At 41.1% G+C, this 24,049-nt stretch overlaps 3 protein-coding genes across 9 annotated transcripts in view; 1 reads left to right on the forward strand and 2 right to left on the reverse strand.

The window, feature by feature from the left end:
• LOC116693152 (glutamate receptor-interacting protein 2) overlaps positions 1 to 4,531 on the reverse strand; it is a 31,180-nt gene extending 26,649 nt beyond the window's left edge. For 3 of the 7 annotated variants that reach the window (XM_032521901.1, XM_032521900.1, XM_032521907.1), the window contains exon 1: positions 4,094 to 4,531. In XM_032521901.1, coding sequence (XP_032377792.1) covers positions 4,094 to 4,271 — 178 coding nt within the window. In that variant the 5' untranslated portion in view covers positions 4,272 to 4,531. Of the gene's footprint in view, positions 1 to 1,473; positions 2,078 to 4,093 lie in introns of those variants that run through there. The other 4 variants (XM_032521906.1, XM_032521905.1, XM_032521904.1 and 1 more) reach the window with 2 other exon arrangements.
• Positions 4,532 to 6,326: 1,795 nt separating this feature from the next.
• rpl32 (ribosomal protein L32) lies at positions 6,327 to 9,644 on the reverse strand. Its single transcript, XM_032521974.1, has 4 exons — positions 9,410 to 9,644; positions 8,623 to 8,723; positions 8,346 to 8,527; positions 6,327 to 6,488 (listed from the first exon to the last, which is right to left on the reverse strand). The coding sequence occupies exons 2-4, from the start codon at positions 8,716 to 8,718 to the stop codon at positions 6,359 to 6,361; spliced, it is 408 nt and encodes a 135-aa protein (XP_032377865.1). The 5' UTR covers positions 8,719 to 8,723; positions 9,410 to 9,644; the 3' UTR covers positions 6,327 to 6,358.
• Positions 9,645 to 9,732: 88 nt separating this feature from the next.
• ssuh2rs1 (ssu-2 homolog, related sequence 1) lies at positions 9,733 to 15,785 on the forward strand. The gene is made up of 13 exons (XM_032521958.1): positions 9,733 to 10,028; positions 10,148 to 10,212; positions 10,663 to 10,767; positions 11,534 to 11,609; positions 11,769 to 11,898; positions 12,060 to 12,120; positions 12,236 to 12,357; positions 12,805 to 12,867; positions 12,953 to 13,035; positions 13,156 to 13,248; positions 13,789 to 13,894; positions 15,022 to 15,129; positions 15,248 to 15,785. Exons 1-13 carry the CDS (start codon positions 10,006 to 10,008, stop codon positions 15,386 to 15,388), a joined length of 1,176 nt encoding a protein of 391 aa, XP_032377849.1. The 5' UTR covers positions 9,733 to 10,005; the 3' UTR covers positions 15,389 to 15,785.
• Positions 15,786 to 24,049: the final 8,264 nt, after the last annotated feature.

Consider the following 24,049-nt stretch of genomic DNA (forward strand, 5'->3'; position numbering starts at 1 on the left):
ATTGTATCCACCATAAAAAGGTATGTGTAAAGGCTTTAGGCTGCGCTACACATTTTTGTAGGACAAGTTTAATATGCAACTCAACATGTCTGACTATCATTTAAGAGGTATCGTCCCAGGCCTGACAGCATATCCATTTGACATCAAAATTTACATTCCACATTCCCTAAGTTTAGTATTTTATCTGTGCTGACTTCTAAAGACTGAGCTGGGGGAAGCAAGTGCTCAAAGGGCATCAAACACAACTGTGTTCCCTCTGTCCAAGTCAATCAAGTTTCCACATCTGCCCAACTGAAGATGAGGCCTTTAGACAGCAGAGAAGCATGGAACCTTTGTCAAACCTTCGCTGGCCTAAAAAACCTTTGAGCAGGCCCTGCATATGAGGAGTAAAGAAGGAAAATCAGCCTTCTTGTGCACACAGCTGCATGAGTCAGACCCTAACTACAGAAATATCTTTACTGGGCTTTATAATGTATAGAATGTACAGATGCATAATATGGTATTTCATTCTAATTTACCCACATCCTTGCACAAATATCCTGTCCAGTAGCTGTGAGGCACAAACAAAGTGAGTGACACATCACAAACACTTTAGGCTGGGCAAAACCCTCGTAACCATGCAGGCTCCTAAGGGCCCTGACAGTCCAGCAGCTGTCATTGCAGTCAAAAGGCAACATTAGCTCTGGGTAACGCAGCCCCAGCGCTCTGCGCGTGACTGAGCCCTACTGTACCATCAAGCCATCCTCCTCCAGCTTATAAATAACCTAACATCATCTACCCTAACGGCCAGATTTAAAATCAGAATGGAGCTGATTTAGAAACAGCCCCAACAGTGAAACAACTATTGTAAAAAACTGTCTCTGTCTCTGTTGTCTTTCAAAAGGAGGTTGGGCGAAGGCTCAAGGATGAGGTTTGCCAGAAGAGCTGCATTTAAAAGATCTCGAAGGGCCGCACTGACTAAAATAAAATTTGGTGCTAAAGCATAAATATGTGGTGAGTTAATCAACTCCTGGTTTAATTCAGGGCACTGTATGCTATCCCGCTCGTAACCAATCAGAATGTAGGTTAAATATGGGGGTGGTATTAACAATGACAATGAAATCATAATGCTATTTTCAGATGTGAAACTTTATTTATAAACGAGGGCCCTGCCAGACCTAGTTTACATTGCTATATCTGCCCCCATTACATATGGCATGATGGTCTGCAGAGTTGGCGGTCAAGTTCCCTGACATTTAAATTTCTTTCAACCAATCACAACCACAATACATGCATTGTAATGATTCAACACTCACATTAATTTGCATTCAGGCTATATGGTTACAGGTAACAATTAGATAACAATTGGAAGCAACACTGAGGTAATTTTCAGTTGCCGTGGCTGTCTCTTAGATGAGCTACACATTTCTGGACATCCAATCCTTACAGGTGATCCAGGGGGCCCAAATCATTTACTACAACACGCAAGCTTACCCCCTTGACTTTGTGTTCCAAAGATCAGTGTGGTGCTCTTACCAATGCTGTTCTTGGTGTCTCTCCTCAGACCACACAGCATGGCTATAGTTTAATCAGCGCAGCCCCCCTCGGAAAGTAACCCTGCTGATCGTTAGCAGTGAGCTGAGAGCTGAGGATCCACCTGAGGTAAAAGAGTCTCAACAGCTCAAATAGAACAGAAATCCCATCTTCGTTTCTTCATTCCTTTGCCAACATTTCCTTAACCTTTGTCCCCGTTTGTAAAACCCAGTGAGGAATTGAGCTCCAGAGGGGAAATTATGATCCTCAGATGGTCTCTAGTTCCCCTCTCTGTATTTAAACTTGGTGACAAAATGATGTCAGGGGTTCTTCTCAGTCGTCAAAATTATAAATCTACCAAGCTCTGTTTTTCTATAAAATCCAAAGCAGGGAGAGTAATGGTTCATGTCCTTTTATTCCCATCCTGCCGTGGTCCCATTTTGGAGCAATTCTTACTAATCAGCCGTCCTTTTCCAGAGGGTTTATCATCCCCTGTTCATACACTCACATGAGCTCACACATAACCCTCCTCTCTCATTCAGAGCTAGAGTGAGTGCGTTTGCTCTCTCTCTCCCTCTGCCAAAGGGGTTCAGTGAGGCAGGCACACACGATCGTCACTCCCTCCCCCAGCACGTGTGTGTGCGCGCGCACACACACACACACACACACACACACACACACAAACACACTTTATCCAATTACACCCAAGTCAAACACCCCTCATATGCATTCTCAAACCCACCCACCCACATTTACACATACCATGATTAGACTTGACAAAACTGCGCACACTCCACACAGTCAACTCTCTGCACAATTAACACCACCTGCACATTCATTGTCAGACTGAGCGCCGCACTGTGTCACGTTTTTCGCACGTACTGCACCCGTTTGTACAAAGCTTGAATAAGCACAGCGCTAGTGTTTCTATCTCTCACACACACACACACACACACAATCACCTAAGAGAAAAATGCATATGCAAAATTCCTGCAGAACAGCTGCCTGTTTGAGATGTCTAGCAGTTGTCGTGCACAGGGCTGTGATGACAGACTTGACTATGGTCAAGTCAAAATAAATGATGTGCAAATACAAGCAAAAAAAGGAAAATTTAGAATCTCAGCGATTGTTTAACAATTAAATGCACTTCCTCTAAAGCCCGTCATCTCATGTTTCCCCCTCTGGAGAGTGTTAGGACCTTCTGCTAATCCGGGGCCCATTGAGGTCCCTCCACTCAAACACAGAAGTGACTGACCCGTCGACACAACTGTCTGACCATTTGTCATGCACACAAACCTCGACGCCTGCCACTTCCTGACCCCCACTGCAACCACAAATGCCCTCCTCCAGACTCACTGGCAGCCCCTCGAGCCTTGTCTGCCTCAATTGTTTTGGTCACTGCAGATAAACTGTTGTCATCACTGAGACTTTGGAGGGAGGAAAAAAAGAATAAAAAGGTACAACACCAGCAAAACCCACAATTCCGTAATTCCCAGTGTGAAATTATACTGCTAATTTTACAGATGTGTAAAGCGATTACAAACAAAAATGTTTCTACTTGCTGTTGCTTGGAGCCTAATTAGTCAGCTGTTCCAGTGGACATAATACTCTTCGGTGTAGATAATTCCCTCTGAGACTTTTGTCCTGAATACCCAATTTACAATGTGAGCGAGCGCAGTCTTTCAGAGCAAGACTAATTATTTTCCAACAGAATAAAGAGAATCAGTAGAGAGAGCGTGGTGGACTGATAAAAACCACTGGGAACAGGGCGGTAAACGTTGGGTTATAATAAAATAAATGACTCTTTACCACTTCCTCCAAACCAAATATCAACATTATGGATGTGGAGTGAGTAATAATGCAATGATTAGATTAAGAAAGTGGAACATTTGTAACAACCATGGCATATAAATAGAGGTTAGGAATGCTCAACCAAAGTAGAAACAGAGCAGAATTTTTTTTAAAAGGTGCATAATATTTAAAACTCTCAATAAAGAATAACCTGTGATTGTGTTCACTATTGAGTGCTACTTTAGACAATTTCCCAATGTTTCGTCTACACAACTGTAAAAAGAAAAAAAACTAATTTTCATTACATACAAAAGTGGCTAATCTAGTTGGAAGGACCTGAATCTTAACCTGCTCCTTTATCAAACTGACCACACTGCCATCTTATGGTGATCAGATTCAGTTGCAACTAAAAGTCTGAAAAGCAATATGACATTCTGATATCAGCCAGCACAGATTAGTGACAAAAAAAGTCAGAGGATAAGGATGTATCACTCTCATGCTTCAGTGTTCACCTTTGAGGTAGGTCAAAAGCCCAGATTTCAGTCAACCAACTGCTCAGTTGGTAACAGGCCTGCTGCACACATTCAGGTCATATGCTGTATGTAATTTGGGTTAATTCATTACGTAAACTTAAATTATTTTGCGTCGGCAACAAAACTTTTCTCTTCTATAACTGCATAAATTGGAAAATAACCCAAACGTCCAAGTCTCACTTCTTGTGCTACAATATGAAAGACATCAATGGAATTCTGTACATTACCATTTCACAACATATCATAGCTGGCTTTACCTTTGGTTCCCCCTCTGATGATGCCCAGTCGACATCTGAGAGAAAACGAGAACATCCTCCGCTTTCCTCCTGCAGAACGGCTGCCTTTCCTCAGGGAATCAGTCGGTGGGAAAGCAAAGGAGAGCTTCTTGGGAGTGAGGCGCCCCTTTCCAATTGCTACCCTCGCTGACATGTTCATTTTCGGACCAGTGACAAGGAAAAAAAAGGATTCTGTCCTCTTTCTGACACTCCCACTGTCTTTGAGACATTGCAGCCTGCCCTGCTGTCCTCATGTTCTCCTCCCTCTCTGGAGAGCGTCCAGTCCTCTCAGGTGAGCCATCCAAAGCCCCTTCAGAAACAGGTGCAGGTTATTTCAAAGAGGAAAGATGCAGAGCCAACACTGTGATTTCTTTTTCTTTTTCCAACCAGCATTGGTGAACTTCTTCAGTTCCGAACAGCCACAAGCCGACTGGCTAAATAAATGTTATGTTTTTGCATCCCTGGCAATGTCAGTTTTACATGAACAGATGGCAGAGGGCTCAGGGCTGTGGGGCACAGCTTGCCTGCCAGAATGCAATGGAAACTTTCTCTGCAGGGAGCCGGCTACAAACATCTCAAAACAATATACAATCTGAACTGGTCATTTCAAGGCAACCACTTCTGATAACCTATTTTATCAATTGATATTACACCAGTGTTGGCTGCAGATTTGTCTAAACATGCAGATACATAATGCCTATCTCCTCGTGGTTAGTCTTAAACCTGGAAGGAGACTGTAAGCTGGCTAGCCCACATTTTAAGTATGTGCCAGGATTCCATTCTTGGTTTGTTCTATTCTAACATTTATACAGTGTGTTATTTAAAGGAACAGTTAACCCATTTTAAAGATCAGGATCAGTTTACTGGTTGTGGGGCCAATTTCACAAAAAAAAACATATGTAAAAGTTTTCATTGGACAAAGTGGTCCCAAAGTGGACAAAGAGTATGTATTATTACAATATTATATTACTGTTCCCTCAACACATTAGCAGTGTTTCAATTCTAGTCAGTCAATATAGGAGATCATTTTAGCGCTGTGGGATAATTGAATATACAGATGCATATTTTAGAAGTTGGTTGTGTTCTGTATGTGAAAAAACATCATCTGCAAAGTAATGATAGCTGTAAGATTAATGTAATGGAGGAAAGAGTACAATGTCTCTGAAATAGGAGTGTATAAAGTAACAAAAATGTAGGTACATATACCAGTAACCTGTTTACATTGCTGGTTGTGTATATTTTGTTTTTGCATCTTAATGATAGTCTTCTGTATTTTATCTAATTTGCTGTCTTTCATTTGTTGTACTGCCACACAATTGCCCCTTGGATAATGCTTCATTTAATCTACATCTTTACCTTGTGATTTTTCTAACGCGCTTTGTTCAATTGACCTTAAGAAATGCGGTAAAAGTAAATGGAGAAAAAAAAAGTGACCTGAATTGAGTCCAGAATGTTCTTTGACAGAAAGAAGCCATACAAACGGCATCTACCCCAGATCACGTCTTGGAAAGAAGTGTTTATATGAAGTTATGCAGCCTCTTCCATATATAGGTTAATACTCTTCTTCTGGCATCTTTGCTCATTTTGTTTCAGCCTCCATTCATCTGGAATGAAGTGAAGAATAACCCCATTTACCCAAGGGAGAACACAACCAGCTTTGTACCCATCGGTGTAGACACCAACTCATGCATGTATGAGTATTTCCTTACTGTTTTAACGGCCTTGCACCATACAAATGTAGCTTTAATCTCTGAAGTATCATGCCCCAAATTACCTCGCCATTTATAACTCCCTGGTCACCTCAACACCTGTTAACGCACCCTTTCCTTTATGCGAATTAGATATCTCCCCACCGGTGACACTAGTTTGAGGATCAGAAGCAACTTGATTGTTTACAAGTAAATAGAATAATTATTTAAGTACCCGTGTTACTCAACATTAACTTCAGACATTTTGGTTAAGTAATCACTGCATTAAATGAAACAATTTTGCTGTTATGGGGTATTTGGACAACCAATATTCCACAAATTTCCAAATAGCCACAATACAGTTCCAAGTTTGTTGAAAAAATTTCTGAGCTTCCTATCCTCTCAGCCAAAAAGCAATTCACTGAATTTAAAACTCGTCCATAAAATTGAAACTTAAGTTTAAAACAATAAGACTAACAAGCTATACATTGCAACAACAAAAAAATATCATATATGAGCCAGTTTCAAATTTTTAAACATTTATTGGGTAATAACCAGTTTATTCGTTCTCCTCGCTTCTGAGCCTGGCGTTGGGGTTGGTAATCTTGATGGCCAGCTGAGCGGCCCTCTCCACGATCACCTTCCTGTTCTTGGATGAGACGTTGTGGGCAATCTCAGCACAGTGAGTCCTACAGAACGAGAGGGAAGGATGTTAGGTTAATGACAAGATGTTTTTAATAAAATGCCAGGGTGACAGTTTGGGTTGCAATTGTGCTAAGGTTGGTCTGCTTTTTCTGCATAAGGTAAACTACCACATTACGTCTCAAAGCTTCTCAAAGAGAACTTCTGACTTCCATCAATACTTCTGTTCAGAGCTTTTTACAAAACATGGACCACTTTGAATAATGGTCAAACTGGTCTTCAGCAAAATCAATGGCAGCACATCTGGAATCAACCAGATTCACAGATAGTTTAATGATTGAATCCTGTTTACTTGTTAGGTTACATCCAAATAGTAAAACATATCCTCATTGGCCAAACTGTCATTTCCATGTATTTATGTGCTGAATAATATAACTGGCTACTTAATTTGCTGTTAGATGCTGGATCCAAAAAACAGTGGATGGGAAAAGCCAATTATCTTCCTAAAACACTCACACAAAGTCATTTTAGACAAGGGTGATATGGTCTATTTGCTCCTGTGGAGAGTAAGTGTGGGCAGGGCTTTAAGCATACTTGGTTAGCTAGCTCACATTGCACAGGTTTAAAGTTCTACACCTTTTGATTCAAATGTGTCTGTATTCTTGCAATAATAAGCATCCATTACCAACTAGTATACTGCTAAATTGTTTGAGAATACAGTTCTTTCTCTTTGAAATCAGCGGGACAGTCAGACTTAACTCTGATGTCGAAGTAGCATCAGGGATCAACCAAAGACATGAAGCGAATAAATCTTAACCTTTCTTCACTGAAATTAAAGTGAAGTAAAGTGAATGCTTTGAGCTGTGACTACTTAACAGGCATCTCAAGCTCCAAAACTAGGTCATAGTTACTGCCATCTGCTTGCCCCACCTCAACTCCCCAGTGTTATCATATTTTCTGGCTGAAAATAAACTGACAAGATGAAAAAAGTATCCTATGCTAAGCTTCCATCCCATCAGAAAACATGGATGACATGATAAACACCAGATCCATGGTTTTATCCAGTTTGCAATGCACAGAAAGCAAGAAGGGCTATGAAGAGAGTTTCCTGGACATCATTTTCTAAACGTAACATTGCCTCAGTGTTAACGCATCCCCTAGAAATACAGATTTTGATTATCTCTCTTTTCGCAGCTTAAGTAAAACTGCATGAAAAAACATGGCCGTTGTGCCAAATAAAAGGACAGCCAAGTACAAACTCCCCTCCTACTATACCTTCTAGTTAAACAAAGTGAGCTGATAATCTGTGAGAACAGTTATCCAGGATTGTCAGAATCAGGTTGTTGTGAAGTAAGTTAAACTATGATGGAATTCCTCATTCAAGTCCTTGCTTATATTATTAAGCCAAAACTTTTATCCTCACAAGCTCAACAACCATCCATCAATCCAATCAGACTCAAAGTACTGGACCAATAAAATGTCAGAATAGGCCTTTTGCGGGTTCCTGATCATAGCCTTAAGTATTTACTTTAATAAAATCAGAAATTGACATGAGTCACAATCTTGCTGCCATTTAAGGTTTAGTTTGCCCACTTTGCCCTTGGTGAGGTTTGAGAAATCTTTATACTGGAGGTAAATGGAATTTATTCTAGGAGGGCCAAAGTATTAAAAACACATTTAGTAAACAACATCATCTCTTAAAAGAAGAGTTATTTAGGGTGCCCAGTCAACCTATCAAAGCTGATACTACGTAAAATGCATATTTTACTCTTCCATTCCATTCACCTCTTTTAATCTAGAGTGCCAGTCACAACCAGTATATCAAAATCTCTCTAAATAGAACTAACCTTGTGCATTCCTTCAAATCTACAGTATTTAATACGTTATGTGCACAAACAACTTACTTGTTACTCATCATCAGGACCTCAAGCTCCTTGACATTGTGCACGAGGAACTTCTTGAAACCAGTAGGCAGCATGTACTTGGTCTTCTTGTTGCTACCATAACCGATGTTGGGCATCAGCATCTGACCCTTGAACCGCCTGCGGACCCTGTTGTCAATACCTCTGGGTTTACGCCAGTTTTTCTGTTGGATATTTAAAAAAGATATTTTAGAATTAGCCGCTTGCAGTCTGACCAAGCTGAGTAAGTCTAGTAGCGTTATTTCATATAGACTCTTACCGCAATCTTGACATATCGGTCTGATTGATGGCGAATGAACTTCTTGGTTCTCTTTTTGACAATCTTGGGCTTTGTGAGGGGCCTGAGGGCTGCCATGGTGACTGAGGACAGAACAAGGTTACAACAAATTTAGAATACTTTTGTCAACATTAACGTTAAAACAACGTGCTACATGCTGCTATGGATTTATTGCCAAGTGTTGAGGTTTCTGCAACTAGCTCACTGCCGCATTTAGACAGAGCTCACTGACAATCATTGAGCCTGCGACTAACAGCGATAAACCAAGAATTTGGTTTTACGAATAGGTTTCTGTTGAGTGAGCATTAAGCCTTTGGGAACACGTTAAACGTGTTGACCAACATCAGCTAGCTAGCTAGCTAGCTAATACGATGCAGCCAATGTTTAGCTAGTTAGCTAGCCAGTCATGCTACTCCACTTCACGCATTCCGGTTAAACAGTAAGGTCAGAACGGATGTAAACATTTAACATATGTCAAATGTCACAACTGGTTGTTTGTATTTCATTTTGTTGATCTGTAAGCCACAGTGTAACTATATCAGGCCTTAACTGAATGCAACAACCCTATTCTACGGGGAGATAGCACCCGGTCAGCGTTTTAGGAGCAGCACCTCGCCCAAGAACGACACTTTAAAGACGTTATAAGATGACATAATTGTTCAAATTCATGTATCATACGTAAGGTGGACGTTTATTATTAATAATCCACACCAGGATGGTTGAATAGCGCCCTAAATCGCGCTGATGAACATAGATTGTATCGACTCACCCGCCGATGTAAATCCAAAAGGGACTTCAGCGACGGCGGAAAGAAAGAAAAGGACTTCCGTGAGTGTTGCAAAGGCTTATGGGTACTGTATTTTATCAGAACTACAGTGCTTTAAAACGCTTTTGAGCCACTGAAATTTACCATAGGCTACATTCCCCCAAAAAATCAGTTTAGTGAAATAACACGAAACTCGTATTGTTTGTTTTGTTTTTTGTGAATGTTAGCCTACTTTATTATATTTTAAGCTTAACGCCCACTTTTTATAGGCCTATCTGTTCATGGATTTGTACGCACTTCCTGAACAGATGAGAGAGGATTCGCTTTCTATTTCTTATGAGCGCTTTAAGACCATAGCGTGAGCCCTCGAACTGAACCAAAAACACCAAAATTAAAGTAAAGTTGTGTTAGCTACTTGTTTACAGTCTGAATAAAGAGGTAGGCGTGCTGACTGACAACTTTCGGGAAACGGTGGGTGACAGATCATAAGATGATGATCTGATTTTTGTCACATGATTGGTTGTGATGAGAGCCTACTTGGATTAGAGCACGTATCAATAGTTGTATTTCCCTAATTGGTTGTTTTCCAGCGCTTTGAAATGGAGTCTCAGCCTGTAGCGGGGTAAGCGTCGCTCAGTTTGTGTGTGTATGTGTGTGTAAGTGTGTGTTTTTAAACTACATCAAACATATCATGTTCCACCTTACTGATCTAGGCCTACTTTTATTTTCTGTACTTTACAGCCACCAGAACAGAACCTACGGAACGGCCCATCCCGGTTACATACCAGCGGCTGCGGGGGGACCCGGTAAGCTCCATATAGCCTTTAGCTTTTCAACTGAACTTTAAGACATTTTAGTTATTAAGTATATTAAAATACCTTTACTATAGGCTAGTGTTATATTTGCCCGCTTCCGTTGCCCCCTCCCACACACACAGTGACGTCATTTTATACATGCAGGTGAGTCTATTTAGTGTTGCTGTAAAACACCAGAAGAGATCATAAGGGGCAAGGTAAGTCACTCTCTCACACATTGGAGGCTATTTAGGAGTTGCCATAGAAACATGTTACAACTTAGAAACTTCAAGAATTAATGTTTTCTGAAAAGATGAATGATGCACATTAGAGTCTCTAGCAGTTTTCATTTATTTTAGGCTAGTTGTTTGTGTAAAGCATCATGAGAACTTAACAAGATTTACGCTGTTAAAGTCTACATCCGTTCACATGACTGAACTGGTTTTTCTTCTTTGTTTTAAGCGATGTTCGCCCCACAAGCAGCTGAGTTCCAGGGCCCCAGCGCTCCTCCAGCCAGCATGTTTGATAAAATGCCCGGCTACGAAGGAACCGTGGCAGGCGGAGAAGGTACAGTATGCTGCACATAGTCGTAATGGCCCCCCTAATAGCATGTGTGACTACATCTACTTTTCATAGTAGCCTTCTGTCATATCTACTCCCTGGCCACCTTATTAGGTCCAGCTACACAATCTAAATCAATCCAGTACAACAGCTCTGTTGCGTATCCTATCCCCTTTCTTCTTCACAGCTTACAACTGTCTGTTTTTGTTATTGTTCAACTGTTTATTACTGATAAGAGGCCATTGCTAGTGGTGGTGTTGAACTGGACTAAATTATATTGAAATGTGTTTCTAATATTTACCCCATTAATGTTTGTAAATGGGGTGGACAAAACCTAGACAATACATAAACTATAATATACACATACACACACTACCGGTCAAATGTTTGGGGTCACTTAGAAATTTCCATAGCACTTCATTGAAGACAGAATCCCAGCTGAGATCAGTTGCATTGTTTTTTAACCAGGGCAGCAGTTTTCAAATTACATTGTGTGCTTACATAATTTCTAGTTTCTAGTTAGTTTTTTAAAATGACATCATATTAGTAAACAGAATGTGCCTTTGGAACATTGGATGAATGGTTGCTGATGATTGGCAATGTAGATATTGCATTAAAGTTCAGTCACCCACTCAGTTCAGCTGGTAGTCTTCCTATAATGAAGTGGTATGGAAATTTGTAAGTGACCCCAAACTTTTGATCGGTAGTGTATATAATAAAAAATAAAAAAATAGGAATGAAACAGTACAAACCCTTTCAATATCTGTTGTAGGTGGATTCCTGCCCCCTCCGATGTCTGCTTTTCAAGTTCCTCAACCTCAACCTGGAACAGAACAACCACACTGGAAGTAAGCTAAACTATTTCCTTTTTTTTCAGAATCACTGCTAAGGGTATTGCAAAACATTTTTCATGATGTGTTGTAAGGTTAAAGCAATATATGCTTCAGGTGCTGTTACAGCCATCACTTTTCATTACATACTGTATATCATTCCCTCACTGCTGACAGTATCCCATCTATAACTAAAGATACTGCCCGGGAAGCGTTTGTCCAGTTTGCCTCCAGCAAGTGCTGCTATAGTGCAGCACCAGCAAAGGATGGTGTGATCACCCAGATGGATGCATTCAATACTTACAGGGTAAGAGGAGGTCTAATTAATGTGTGTGTTAGGAAAACTTTCTAGAAAGGCAGGAAAATCAATAGAAGTAATAGCTTGTGCAGTAGTTTTGGATGTTCAGTGCATGAATAACCAAAGCTATGTTTCTGTTGTTTTTCTTCCTCACCCCTGCTTTGTTTTAGTACCGCCTGGAAACCTTTACTGAATCAAGATCTACAGAGTGGAGTCACGAGCCGTACAATGGTACAGTACTTATACCTTGTGCATAGTTACATTAGTTGAACCCTCTATTTTTTGTTGTCAGTCAGCTATTTAGGGCGGCTGCTTATTGATAATCTGATCTGTTTATTTGGATTAGGCCAGCCAGTGGATGCCTTGGCCCAACCACCTCCAGGCCCCTGGGATGTTCCTGCTCAAACTCCCAACTTTTTTGTGGATGGCAAACAGATTATGAAGGTTCCCTACACATCGTCCATTAAGGTAAATCCTATACAGGGTTTAACCGGGGGTTCCGCGACCCCCTAGGGGTCCGCGGAGGTACTGCATGGGGGTTGCGAAAGTTTTGGTTGATTAGACTTTTTTTAATATCCCATCCCCCCCCCCCCCCCCCCCCAAATTTTTTCCACTAATTGAAATGTCTTTAAATACACATTAACTTGAATTCAACACACTGTAGTAAACAGATAAATGGAGGCAAAGATGTCTTTCAGTCATCAATGCACACATGGCATCATGGACCAGTTTGATATCACACATTTTATACAATATATATATAGGGGGTCCCCGCTCCATCTCGCCATCAGTTTGGGGTCCTTGGCCTGGAAAACGTTGAGACCCCTGTCCTGTAACATGTGTTTGAGGACTAAAAAGCTCCTGTAATTGCTTTTAGAAAATTTTTTTTTCTGACGAGAAACATTTCATACACAGGCCTGCCACGTTTGTGTGGGAATGGGTCGAAAACCTTGCAAAGACTGTGCCGGTGCTGGCAATGTAAGTCATTTCCACAGAGCTCATTAAAAGGGTTCCTTCAAGATGTATAGCGAGATCATATGTTTTCATTTCTTGCTCCTGTCAGAAAGTTTGTTGGGTCTGCAAGGGATCTGGGTACCGCATGAGAAATGATCAGTGCAGCCACTGCAATGGCAGAGGAAGAGAAAAGTAAGTGTTACCCATTGCATAGCCTTCGAATGAAGTAAAAGTGCAATTTATAAACAGTACAGTTTGTGCTTCTTGTAAGCTGGAAACATATAGTTCTTAAACATTTTTTTCTGTTTACAGTTGCAACCACTGTCGCGGACAAGGATCGAAGCAATGTGAAACATGTCGTGGAAAACAACAGCTTCTGGTCTACATCAGCCTCACTGTGAAATGGTGCTTTTTCTGTCAATAATGTCTGACTTAACTAATGCATTAAAAAGTCTTTCTTAATGGTCCCATATTATGCTCATTTTTCAGGTTCATACATATTTTAGTTTCTGCTAGAACATGTTTACATGCTTTAATGTTTTGGCTGTAAAGTAGAGCATTTTAACATGAGGGTCTATTCCCTTCCTTTTGGCCATTTGAGGAACTATTGTTGTTTTGCACTTCTGCATTGGCTTCATTTTTAGGACTGTGAAAAAGCATCTGTGCGCTCACCACCATTGCAGCCAGGAAATGTCTGTAACAACACTAGCTGCACCGTTTTTTGAATACAAGCTGTGTGCGTTTTACCTTGGATTGAGCGTTGTGATACTTTCATAGTATTCACATAGAACGTTGGCTTGCTTTAAAATCAAATAAGACATGGCAATCTCACTTTTTAATATTTGGAACCTTTAACAATCTGAAGGTCATCAACATGTATACTGTTAATTAGCATTTAACAGTTGTAAAATTAAACTGGATTTATTTTTATGTATATGCTTTCAGGACCAACAACTCTGATAACTATGTTGTGGAACAGTCAAGTGGACTGCAGGTGGGCAACCTCAGCAACGTGTCTGGCAAGGAGCTTTTCAGGGACTCTCAGTACATGGTAAAATATTCTTTCTCACTTTCTCAGGGGGAACAGATATGGGTGTGGGAGGACAATGTTTTTTAAAAGTCCCATGGCATGAAAATCTACCTTTTTATGAGTTTTTTTTAACATTAATGTGCATTCCCCTAGCCTGCCTATGGTCCCCCAGTGGCTAGAAATGGCAATAGGTGTAACCGAGCCCTGGGTATCCTGCTCTGCGTTTGAGGGCCGTTCTGGAATCTTGCTCCTTATGAGGTCAAGGGGAAAGGTTACCTCCCCTTTCTCTGCTTTGCCCACCTAGATAATTTGGCCCACCTATGAGAAAGTGAAAGACATCCTGGCTCAACAAGCAAAGCATGGCAGTTGGTCAAGCCCCCCCCCCCCCCCCCCCCGGTTCTCCTCATAGCATTTAAAGCTACAACTACCGAAATGGCACATCCTAAGGAAAGCTCATTGTGGGACTGGCTCTAGTGGCTGTAATTCTGCACCAAGGCTGAATTTTGGAAAAGAGACTTCAAATACAATATTATGGGATCAGGAATGCCTATACAAAACCATCCAAAAAGCAGCATGTCATAGGACCTTTAAAACATATAACATGCAGATTGCTTAGGTTTTAGACTGATAACCATGTCATATCAGTGGTACACATTTACTGTTAGACCGTCAAAACAGAATGCATTTTAGCCACGTTCTAAACAATTGTAATGGTCTACACAGCGTGTAACGCTTGTGCTACACTTGTGCTTTAAAATGTTAACTGTGACCTGAAGCGTCGTTTTAGGCTGCAACTCTGTTTTCTTCGGTTTTATGTGTGTAGATACACATACACTTATTGTATGTGGGGCTGTCAGCACTGCCAAAATGTGGCTTATCACACAGAGGCACTGTGTGGTTGAACGCATCCTGTGTTAAGCCACATCCACTTCTGGAGGACTGAAGCTGGTGGCACGCTCTGTTCACTGTGCAGCCCTTGTGCTGTGTTGACACGGTGTTAGGCCTAATACTAACCCTAATTTCAGAGGTCATAATTCCTCAACGTATGTTTTGTCATCCTGCTTGATTCATCAACCAATAAATGCATGTCATTTAAACGGTGGTTGTGTTTCAGCACTTCTTAATAATTTTCTGATTACTCTGTGCAGGTATACCCAGTGATGGGCTTCCCAGACCCTTCAGTGGTGAATGCTGCACAGCGCCTTGTCAGTGAACACCAGGGCAGGTTCCCCCAGACCTCACGCATTCTACAACAGGTAACAGTGCATCTACTTTATTCATGGTCTTCTGTTTGGATGTAAAGGAATATGTTGTCAATGTTAATGGACTAGACAATAAATGTAATTGTAAGCCTAATTCTGTCTTTGTCTGCAGCGTCAAGCCATAGAGCTGATCCCCATCACCAAGGTGACCTACTCGTGGAAAGGGAAATCACACATTTACTTTGTTTATGGGAATGAGTTTAAAGTTAGTGCAGATAACTATCCTGCTACCTGTTGCTGTACTGTGATGTAATTTCAATGGCTATGTATGAAAGTTTTTTTCTTTCATTGGTTATCTAAGTCAGTTCTACTGATTACTGGGCAGTTCCCTATACATACAAGATAACTGGGAAGTGGTTTTTGTTGTTGCGTGCCATATGTTTGCATGCAACACAGAAAATAATTGCTAATTGACACAGTATAAACCATAATTATACGTATTCCCCTGAAATCGAAGCTTTTTGCACATACATGTGGAAACAGTGATTTCTTTTTGACATGTATTTACACCTAATCAGTTTGCTCTCATGGCAAAAATAATATATTTTTATGTGAATTCAACTAATTGTTAAATGTGAAGGATTTTGTAAGACAAAAAAATGTAATATTAGCTTTGCAGTATGTCATTAAATAAAATAAATGGTATTTCGGTTGAATCGTTTCGTCATTAAAAGTGGACTGTCGCCTGTGCAATGACGTGAGGAACGTGTTCGCCATAATGATAATAAACCGTGAACACAAAGCTACAATAAAGCTAATTAAGCTTTGGCTGTGAAACGGTGGGCAATACGTGAATATTCACCTAGGCGCAATCAAGGTTGGACTGATATTGGTGGATACAAGTCCTGGTAAATTTGGTAAAAACGAAGAAGAACTGAGCGGAACAACGAGGTAAAGTAAGCATGCTAGCTAACTAGCCAGGTTTACCTGTGATGCTGCTAGCTGCAGTGCTAGGCTACATGTACAGGCAGGTTCCGTGGGTTCGAGAATGATTTTAATCTCACACAATACGCTGTAAGCTCCGACATAATGCAAACTATAGTACTTTTATTCAAAAGTGGCCATTTTAAAGAGTGTCGCTAGCGAGCTGAGTATATAAGCTTCCTTGTTTAGCCACAGTCTAGCTAGCCAAACACCGCAACAGGCGGAGGCTGAGTTTGCTGTCCCCTGGTACAGTGAGCATCTGCTATAAGTGAATGTAGAATAGTCACTTTGTGCAGGTGTTGGCGCTGAGATTTTAGTTCCGTATTAAACCAGACACTCTGATAAATATTTGAATCTGTATGCTAACTTGAAAAGTAATTGCGTGTTTGACAGTTTCAGTCCCTGGAGGGCAGCTGCACCTGCACGCTCAGTTGTTTGACGTTAGTGAAGCGATGGAGCAAATCTGCTCTTTTGTTCTCCTGATTGTAGTGATCTCTTTCATTTAACTGCAATCATGCTTTTCATATATGTGTCTCGGACGGTGGTGTTTTTTGTTGACTTTTGAGGTTATAGTTTACGATACACACCAGCATACTTTATCATCCCTTGGAGCAGCAGATAAGTGGACTTAATTGTAAATTGTATAGTTGTTGAAATGAATATGTATTAAGTACCTGACACCCTGACAGGCTGCGCTATGGCGTCGGCATCTGCCAGTGTGGACTCCAAGGCAGAGCTGACTACTCTACTGGAACAGTGGGAGAGGGAGCAACAAGGCAGCACACAGGAGCTAGTTAACATCATCACCAAGTAAGTAGTTTAGTGAAAGTCTTTATGATAAGTTAGTTAATTCCACAAGGTGTGATTAGGGGGATGCAACGTAAACATGGTAAATGTGTTGATGTGCTATTACTTTCAGAATTTCAGAGCTTGTTGAGAAAGAGACAGAGGAGTACCACAAAGCGGACCCAGACCCTTTTGATGACCGTCACCCGGGTATGAAAAAAAGTTCACATTAATAGAAGATAACTGAAGATTTGAATATTGTGTATATTTTTGACATTTCCCTCTTGGCCACTAGGGAGAGCTGATCCAGAATGTGTGTTAGGGCACCTGCTCAAAATCCTGTTCAAGAATGATGACTTTATGAACACCGTAAGAATGGATAGATTGTTTTCATAAAAAAAAGGGGCCATTTTTAGCATCCAAATCAGAAGGTGATTAATTTTTTTTATTCCTTTTTGTAGCTGGTGAATAGCTATGTGATGACCAGCAGAGAGTTTCCCCTCAATGCAGCAGCTTGTCGCCTGCTTCAGAACATCATGCCTGGATTGGAGACAGCTGTTGTCTTTCAGGAAAAGGTGGGTAATTTCTGCGTTAATGATAAGATAATAGCATTTATTTTTTTCTCTATTCACTTGTTCAAACAATGTGTTTTTGTTTATTTTAGCTGTCATGTTACCCTGTTATGTTCTTGTAGTTTTCCAGATGCATATACAACATCCTTTGTTTAGTGATTAAATGTACATTTAGTAATACATGTTACAAACAAGCTTCAGACACGCTTTCTACTGGCAACAGTATATATTCGTGTTTAGAATGCAAACATAAATAATAAAGTCGACCACCACAAAAAAAGAGATTAAGCTGCATAAAAAATGAATGGTTATCATTTTGTCTGGAGAAGATGGTCTCTGTGAGGCCACTCAGAAAAACTGGTTCCTTTTTGGTATTAAAGCAGGTGAAAATGTAATAGGGCAAAAGGCAAAGGTAAAGGGTCAAAGTAATATTTGAAAGCCAAATCATCACAGAGTCAATTATACTCACATTAAATTCTAGATAAACAGAGACGCCATCAACTGCTGTCTAAAAATACATTTTTGATTGTGGAGTCACATTCCAGCTTTCAAATTAGTTACACTTTAACTACTGCCAATATCTATGTCCTCAGATATTGACAGTAGTCAAAGTGACATAGATAAACTGTCACCCCACTCACCTTTTAAAGTCTTCATTTGAAAAAGTTAATGTAGACAGAAAACCTATAGTATCAATACTTTTAACTACAACCACACATGAAATTGTGATGGAAGCCATCAAAAACGAGAACATGTTGAAGAAAATACAAGATACAATTAAAATTCATTCTTGTTTCTATACCTGCAGTATTTGACCAGTCTCCTGTGTTTGTTCTTCTCAGGAGGGCATAGTTGAAAGGCTGTTTAAGTGGGCTCAGGAGGCTGAGCAGCCCCTCAGAATATATGCCACAGGCTTGTTGGCCGGCGCTATGGAAAACCAGGACATTGCGGCCAACTACAGGGAGGAGAACTCTGTTTTGGTCAGTAGGGGATTCTGTTGTCCTTATATGTCAGTCTTATTTCAATGAATAATGTAAACTACATAGTGATAGACAGTGTATAACAACAACTGATAGAAGTGTGTAATCCCATAGAGCTTTAGACCAGTTTGCTCATCATCGCTCATGAGGTGATTTGAAGTAGCAACTTTCCATCAACTTGTTTTTCATGCCTTACATTGACAGGTGCCTTTGATGCTGCATCGGTTACGTGAGCTTCAGGATAAGGATGCTGAGAATAAAAGGGAAATCAAACGGCCCAGCCCCAGGAAGACTTTGAGTGAGCCTTTGCTACCTTTAGATGAGGAAACTGTTGACGGAGGCTTTGAAGAGAAGCCCTTCACACCAGGGAGAAACGGAGCTGAAAGGGAGGGGACAGGGCAAGGGGAGGGTGGTGAAATTCCCTTCTCAACCCTCGAGCCTGAAAACGAGCTTTCGTTCCGTCTCAACTCCCCTCATAAGGCCAGCAGCCGTGCCAACTCGGCTGTTAAAACCATGATGAAGCCCATGTCTGCCCCAGGTTCACTGATAGACCAAGGCATGTCTGATGGCAGCAGTTACCTAAAAAGGAGGGCAGAGAGGGAAAGCGGCAGGACCCCAAAACAAAAGATAAATTTCTCGTTGCCAGACCCAGACAGGAACTTTAGTGAGCTTTCCAACAGCAGCTGGTCTGAGATGAGCCCCTGGGTGATTGGCAACAACTATCATCTGTACCCTCTGACCCCAGAAATCGAACAGAGGCTCATCCTGCAGTATCTCACTCCTCTGGGAGAGTATCAGGAGGTTTGTCCATTACCATCAGCTTGCACAGTGTAGTAACATGGCTTTTTTTGCAGTATGTAGATGTGATTTGTTTATAATTTTATGCAAGTTATGCATTTCTCTTGTCTTGTCACAGGCTTACCAGTAGATGTCAGTCTTTCCTAACTATGATTAAAGATATAATTGTGTTCTGTTCTAATACTATAAGAGAGTAGTTTTGAAGGGTCAAATTGTGCATTGTATAATATATACAAGAAATTGTTAAAGACTAACAGGCTTTTTTATGTTTCACTTGGGTTCCAGCAACTATCCATTCACATTGTTCCATAGTTATGCCAATTTACAGGATATACATGATGTGTTTTCAATGCCAATTCCTCCTCCTTTCTGCAGCTGCTGGCGGTGTTCATGCAGATGGGAGCTCGTGAGCTGCTTATGCATTATATGGATCTAAAGCAGACCAATGACGTGCAACTCACCTTTGAGGCTCTCAAGGTAAACACTAGCTTTCCTAGTTTGCCCTCCATGGTGGCAAAACACATGGTCAAGTTTTTCTGAGTTATTTTCTACTTTTCTCTCTTGTTGCAGTACCTGGCTTCTCTGCTGCTGCACAAGAAGTTTGCTGCAGAGTTTGTGGCTCATGGAGGAGTTCAGAAGTTGCTGGAAATCCCCAGGCCATCTATGGCTGCTACTGGAGTTTCTCTGTGCCTCTACTACCTTGCCTATAACCAGGATGCCATGGAAAGGGTACAAAACACATCATGCAAATACACAATGAAATCTGAAATATTGCCGTAATTGTGCCTGTTTTATCTTGCGGTTTTGTATTTTAGTACTGTACATGCCCAAGGAAAGATGTTGGAGCTTTGCAATGTGTCATTATATTGCATTTTGATAAGAGATATTGTCTGGAATTTAGATAATAGTAACATTGTGATATATCTCAAAAGTACTTGAAGGCAGGGTTTTTCCTGGCTCAGAATGGGCCTTTGTGTGTTGACTACTCATGGCATGATTGTCTGCGTACAGTAAAGGCAATGAGTCTGTGTTACCTTATTTGACAGAAATCTGTGCATATACTCGTTATTTCGGACAATTTGATAAATAAAAATGCCTATTATTATGCTTAAGTAAATAAACCCAAATTAAAAAAATTGTTACAAATAATATTGTTTACATAAGTCAAGGGAGAGTCCGGTACAACCCTCACTTTGGAGATAAAACTGAGAATAGCTCTCATATTCAAGTTTATGCTCTGCTTGTTCAATGGTTGTTTGGTAAATAGCTCACATTTAGAGATGATTTAAATAGCAATTTTTAATCTCAATTCTTATCATTTTGGTGCTGGTGATTTCTCTTTGCGAAAGGCTAAAACATCTTTGGGTGGTGCCATAAAAATTCTCATTGCAGGAAAAACCCTGCCTAGCCTGCTTTACAATTTAGTGATACAATTATGAGCTTGTCCATCGGTTCTATTTTAGTTAAATAACCACCAAATTCCTCAAACATTTCTTATGCGCATATGTGGTGTACTAGGTACAGCAAAGGTTTTGGTCACTTTGGGCTGCATCTCTACATAAAAAGTGCTTTACAATTAAGAATATTTTGTGAATGAATATATATACATTCTAATAACCTTGACATTAATATTAAGGTATTTGCTGAAAACCGATACTAGATTTGATCAGTATTGCATAGCTCTAGTAGCTGTGCACATTTGTATTCATAGGTGTTCATTCCTCCCAAGGTGTGCATGTTGCCCCACTCCATCCTGTCAGATGTGGTTGGTTACACACTGTGGCTGCTGGAATGCTCACATGCATCCGGCTGCTGCCACGCCACCATGTTCTTCTCCATCTCCTTCTCTTTCCGTGCCGTTCTGGAGCTCTTCGACAGGCAGGACGGGCTCCGACGCCTCGTCAATCTGGTAGGGCAGACCAGCAGTCCGCTACATGTGATCCTCACAGTAACCATGTAAACGTAACCATTTGTATCATTCACAGAAAACACCACATTTTACAAGAAAAAGACAAACCAAGCAGTCAAATCAGTATCACAGCATAACATAACAGATGCTGAGGGTGTAGGTGTACTTATATTTCTCATGAACTGACTGTTTACAGATTAGCACACTGGAGATCCTGAACCCTGAGGACCAGGGAGCACTGCTGAGTGATGATGAGATTTTCTCCAGCAGGCAGACGGCCAAGCACACCTGCATGGCCCTGCGCCGGTACTTTGAGGCCCACCTGGCGATCAAGGTAGAGCAGGTGAAGCAATCCCTGCAGCGCACAGAGGGGGGTGCCCCCATTCACTCCCAGCCATACTATAAGGTACACTAAGGAAAAGGATAAGTGAGATTAGACATTTCTGGAAAATGTAAACATTTTAAAATGTATCATACAATTATGTTTGTTTGCTGTGTTTATGCTTTAGCTATAAAAGAAATGCAGGAGTTTGTGTTCCTGTACTGATCATTTGTGTTCTCGTTCTCCAGGCAGTCAGCTATAGCCGTGAGCAGGTGGTGGAAATGATGGAGTTTCTGATAGAATACGGTCCACTCAGACTGTACTGGGAACCAGCAGAGTTCTTTCACAAGCTGTCATGTGTTCAGCTTCTCCTGCAGCTCATTTCCATTGCCTGTGACTGGAGAACCTACTATGGCAGGTATGGACCATATGTTATTCACCATTTCTTCTTGCTTGATCTATTGCCCTTTTTTTTACATTTTTATTTTTACAAAAGAGCATTTCTCACTTCTATCATTCAGTGACTTGTGATGTTACATGGTGATAGGATGATTTGATTATGTTATACAGTACCAATTCACTTGAATGGTAAAATGTGTCTAAACTTACGGTACTGTAAAATGATTAATATTTCTTCCCTTGTAGGAGCGATACAGTGCGTTATGCTCTCGACATCCTGAGCATCCTCACAGTAGTCCCAAAGACACAGCTGCTGTTGTCTGAGGCTGTTGCTGTGCTTGATGAGGGAGGATCCACTGTTTCAGCTGTTGGTAGGTGTTGTCATTGGGTTTTGTATTTTATATAAATCAAAAATGTAAAACTACTTGTATACAGCCAATAGTTACACACGTATGTTGGGTAAGCAGCTGTAATTTTACATTCGTCCATAGTGCACTGATTCAGTGTCTCATAAGATCTCTTGCATGGTGTGGGCATGAAGTTGAGGAGTTGCTTTTTGGAAATGTAGTGCAATTAAATCAAAATTATGATCACTCTTCACAGAATGTGATAACATGCAGTAGCTTTGTATTTCCATTTTTGTTTATTTCATACAACCTGTGCCCAGCTCTGCTGATAGATGGCACAACTCCAAGTATTATTTTTGAGCAGTGTTTTCTCTATTTGATTGTTTTATTCCCCTCAGGAATTAGCATAGTCCTGGCAGTGGCAGAAGGAGAGGTCTTTGTAAATGATGCCGAGATTCAGAAGTCAGCTCTCCAGGTTGTCATCAACTGCGTCTGTGCTCCAGACAAACGCATGTCCAGCATTGGCAAGTTCATCGCAGGCACCCCCCGTCGCCGCCTGCCTCAGCAGACCAAAGCCAGCGAGAGTGTGCTCGCAAAGATGTGGAATGTGGTGCAGTCCAACAATGGCATCAAGGTAAAGGTTAACCTATACCATCAAGGCCTTTTTTTAAGGCTGTACTTTTTTTTTTTTAACATTGAGAAAAGGTGATCTCAAAGGTCTTTTTACTCATTCTGTAAGACACTGTTTAAAGTTGTGGCAGTGTGTGCATCATGAAAGCTGCTGGTAAGAGCTGCAGTTGAAAATGGACTGGGTATATATATATATTTATCTTCACACACACACACACACACACACACACACACACACACACACACACACACACATAGAGTGGAACTGCCATGCAGTTGGGACAATACAGAAGGAAAACTGGCCAGACATGCTAATTCACTGGAAGCAAGACATTTTTTTTTTTGCTGTTGCATCAATAGAAATCAACTTACCCTGTATAACAATTTTGGCTTTTACACATATTTTGGCATTACATCCAAATCTTTGTATTAAAGTTTATTTGACAGATAGATACCACTTGGTCAGGAATGTTGTTATTGTTAAGTTGTGTGCTGCCTGAGCAAAGAATTGTGGGGCAGCAGTTTTTTTCTAAGCATTAAGTGAATTTTTCCACCTCCTGTCATGGCGGCTTCTTTGACACTAGTAGGTCAGTTAACTCAGTTGGGAGCCCTTCTATAAAAAAAAAAATGTCAGCCATTGTTTTTCACTTACATCCTGTGTCTGTCCTGTAGGTGCTGTTGTCCCTGCTGACGGTAAAGATGCCCATTACAGATGCAGATCAGATCAGAGCTCTGGCCTGTAAGGCTCTGGTGGGTCTGTCTCGCTCCAGCTCTGTCAGACAGATTATCAGCAAGCTACCTTTGTTCAGCAGCGGACACATCCAGCAGCTCATGAAGGAGCCTGTGCTCCAGGACAAGCGCAGCGAACATGTCAAGTTCTGTAAGTTTGCAGCTGAGCTGATAGAAAGGATTTCTGGGAAACCGTTGATGATCGGTACGGACGTGTCTCTGGCTTGGCTACAAAGGGCCAGTGTGGTAGCTCAGTCCAGGATTTCCTTTCCTGAGAAAGAGCTACTGCTGCTTATAAGGAACCACCTTGTGGCCAAAGGCCTTCATGACACTGCCATCACACTCACCAAGGAGGCAGATCTACCAATGACATGTCTGTCTCTTTCTACACATTCAACTTCTGCCTTCCCTCCTGTTGCTCCACCCCCACCTGCCTCCCCCGTTGCTACTCTACCCCGCACCCCACGGCTGGCCAACGGTGTTGGGTCAAGACTCGGAAACCATCCCTCTCATTCATC

This window comes from Etheostoma spectabile, chromosome 7 (assembly GCF_008692095.1).
Source record: "Etheostoma spectabile isolate EspeVRDwgs_2016 chromosome 7, UIUC_Espe_1.0, whole genome shotgun sequence".
In the NCBI taxonomy this organism is placed as follows: domain Eukaryota; kingdom Metazoa; phylum Chordata; class Actinopteri; order Perciformes; family Percidae; genus Etheostoma; species Etheostoma spectabile.

Excerpts from the sequence above, each read along its gene's own strand:
- ssuh2rs1 (XM_032521958.1), top strand. The coding sequence starts at position 10,006 with ATGGAGTCTCAGCCTGTAGCGGG. Across the intron at positions 10,768-11,533 it reads AACCGTGGCAGGCGGAGAAG|GTGGATTCCTGCCCCCTCCG; the intron begins GTACAGTATGCT and ends TATCTGTTGTAG. Across the intron at positions 13,249-13,788 it reads ATCAGCCTCACTGTGAAATG|GACCAACAACTCTGATAACT; the intron begins GTGCTTTTTCTG and ends ATATGCTTTCAG.
- rpl32 (XM_032521974.1), bottom strand. The coding sequence starts at position 8,718 with ATGGCAGCCCTCAGGCCCCTCACAAAGCCCAAGATTGTCAAAAAGAGA. Across the intron at positions 8,528-8,622 it reads ACCGATATGTCAAGATTGCG|AAAAACTGGCGTAAACCCAG; the intron begins GTAAGAGTCTAT and ends AATATCCAACAG. Across the intron at positions 6,489-8,345 it reads GTCCTGATGATGAGTAACAA|GACTCACTGTGCTGAGATTG; the intron begins GTAAGTTGTTTG and ends CTCGTTCTGTAG.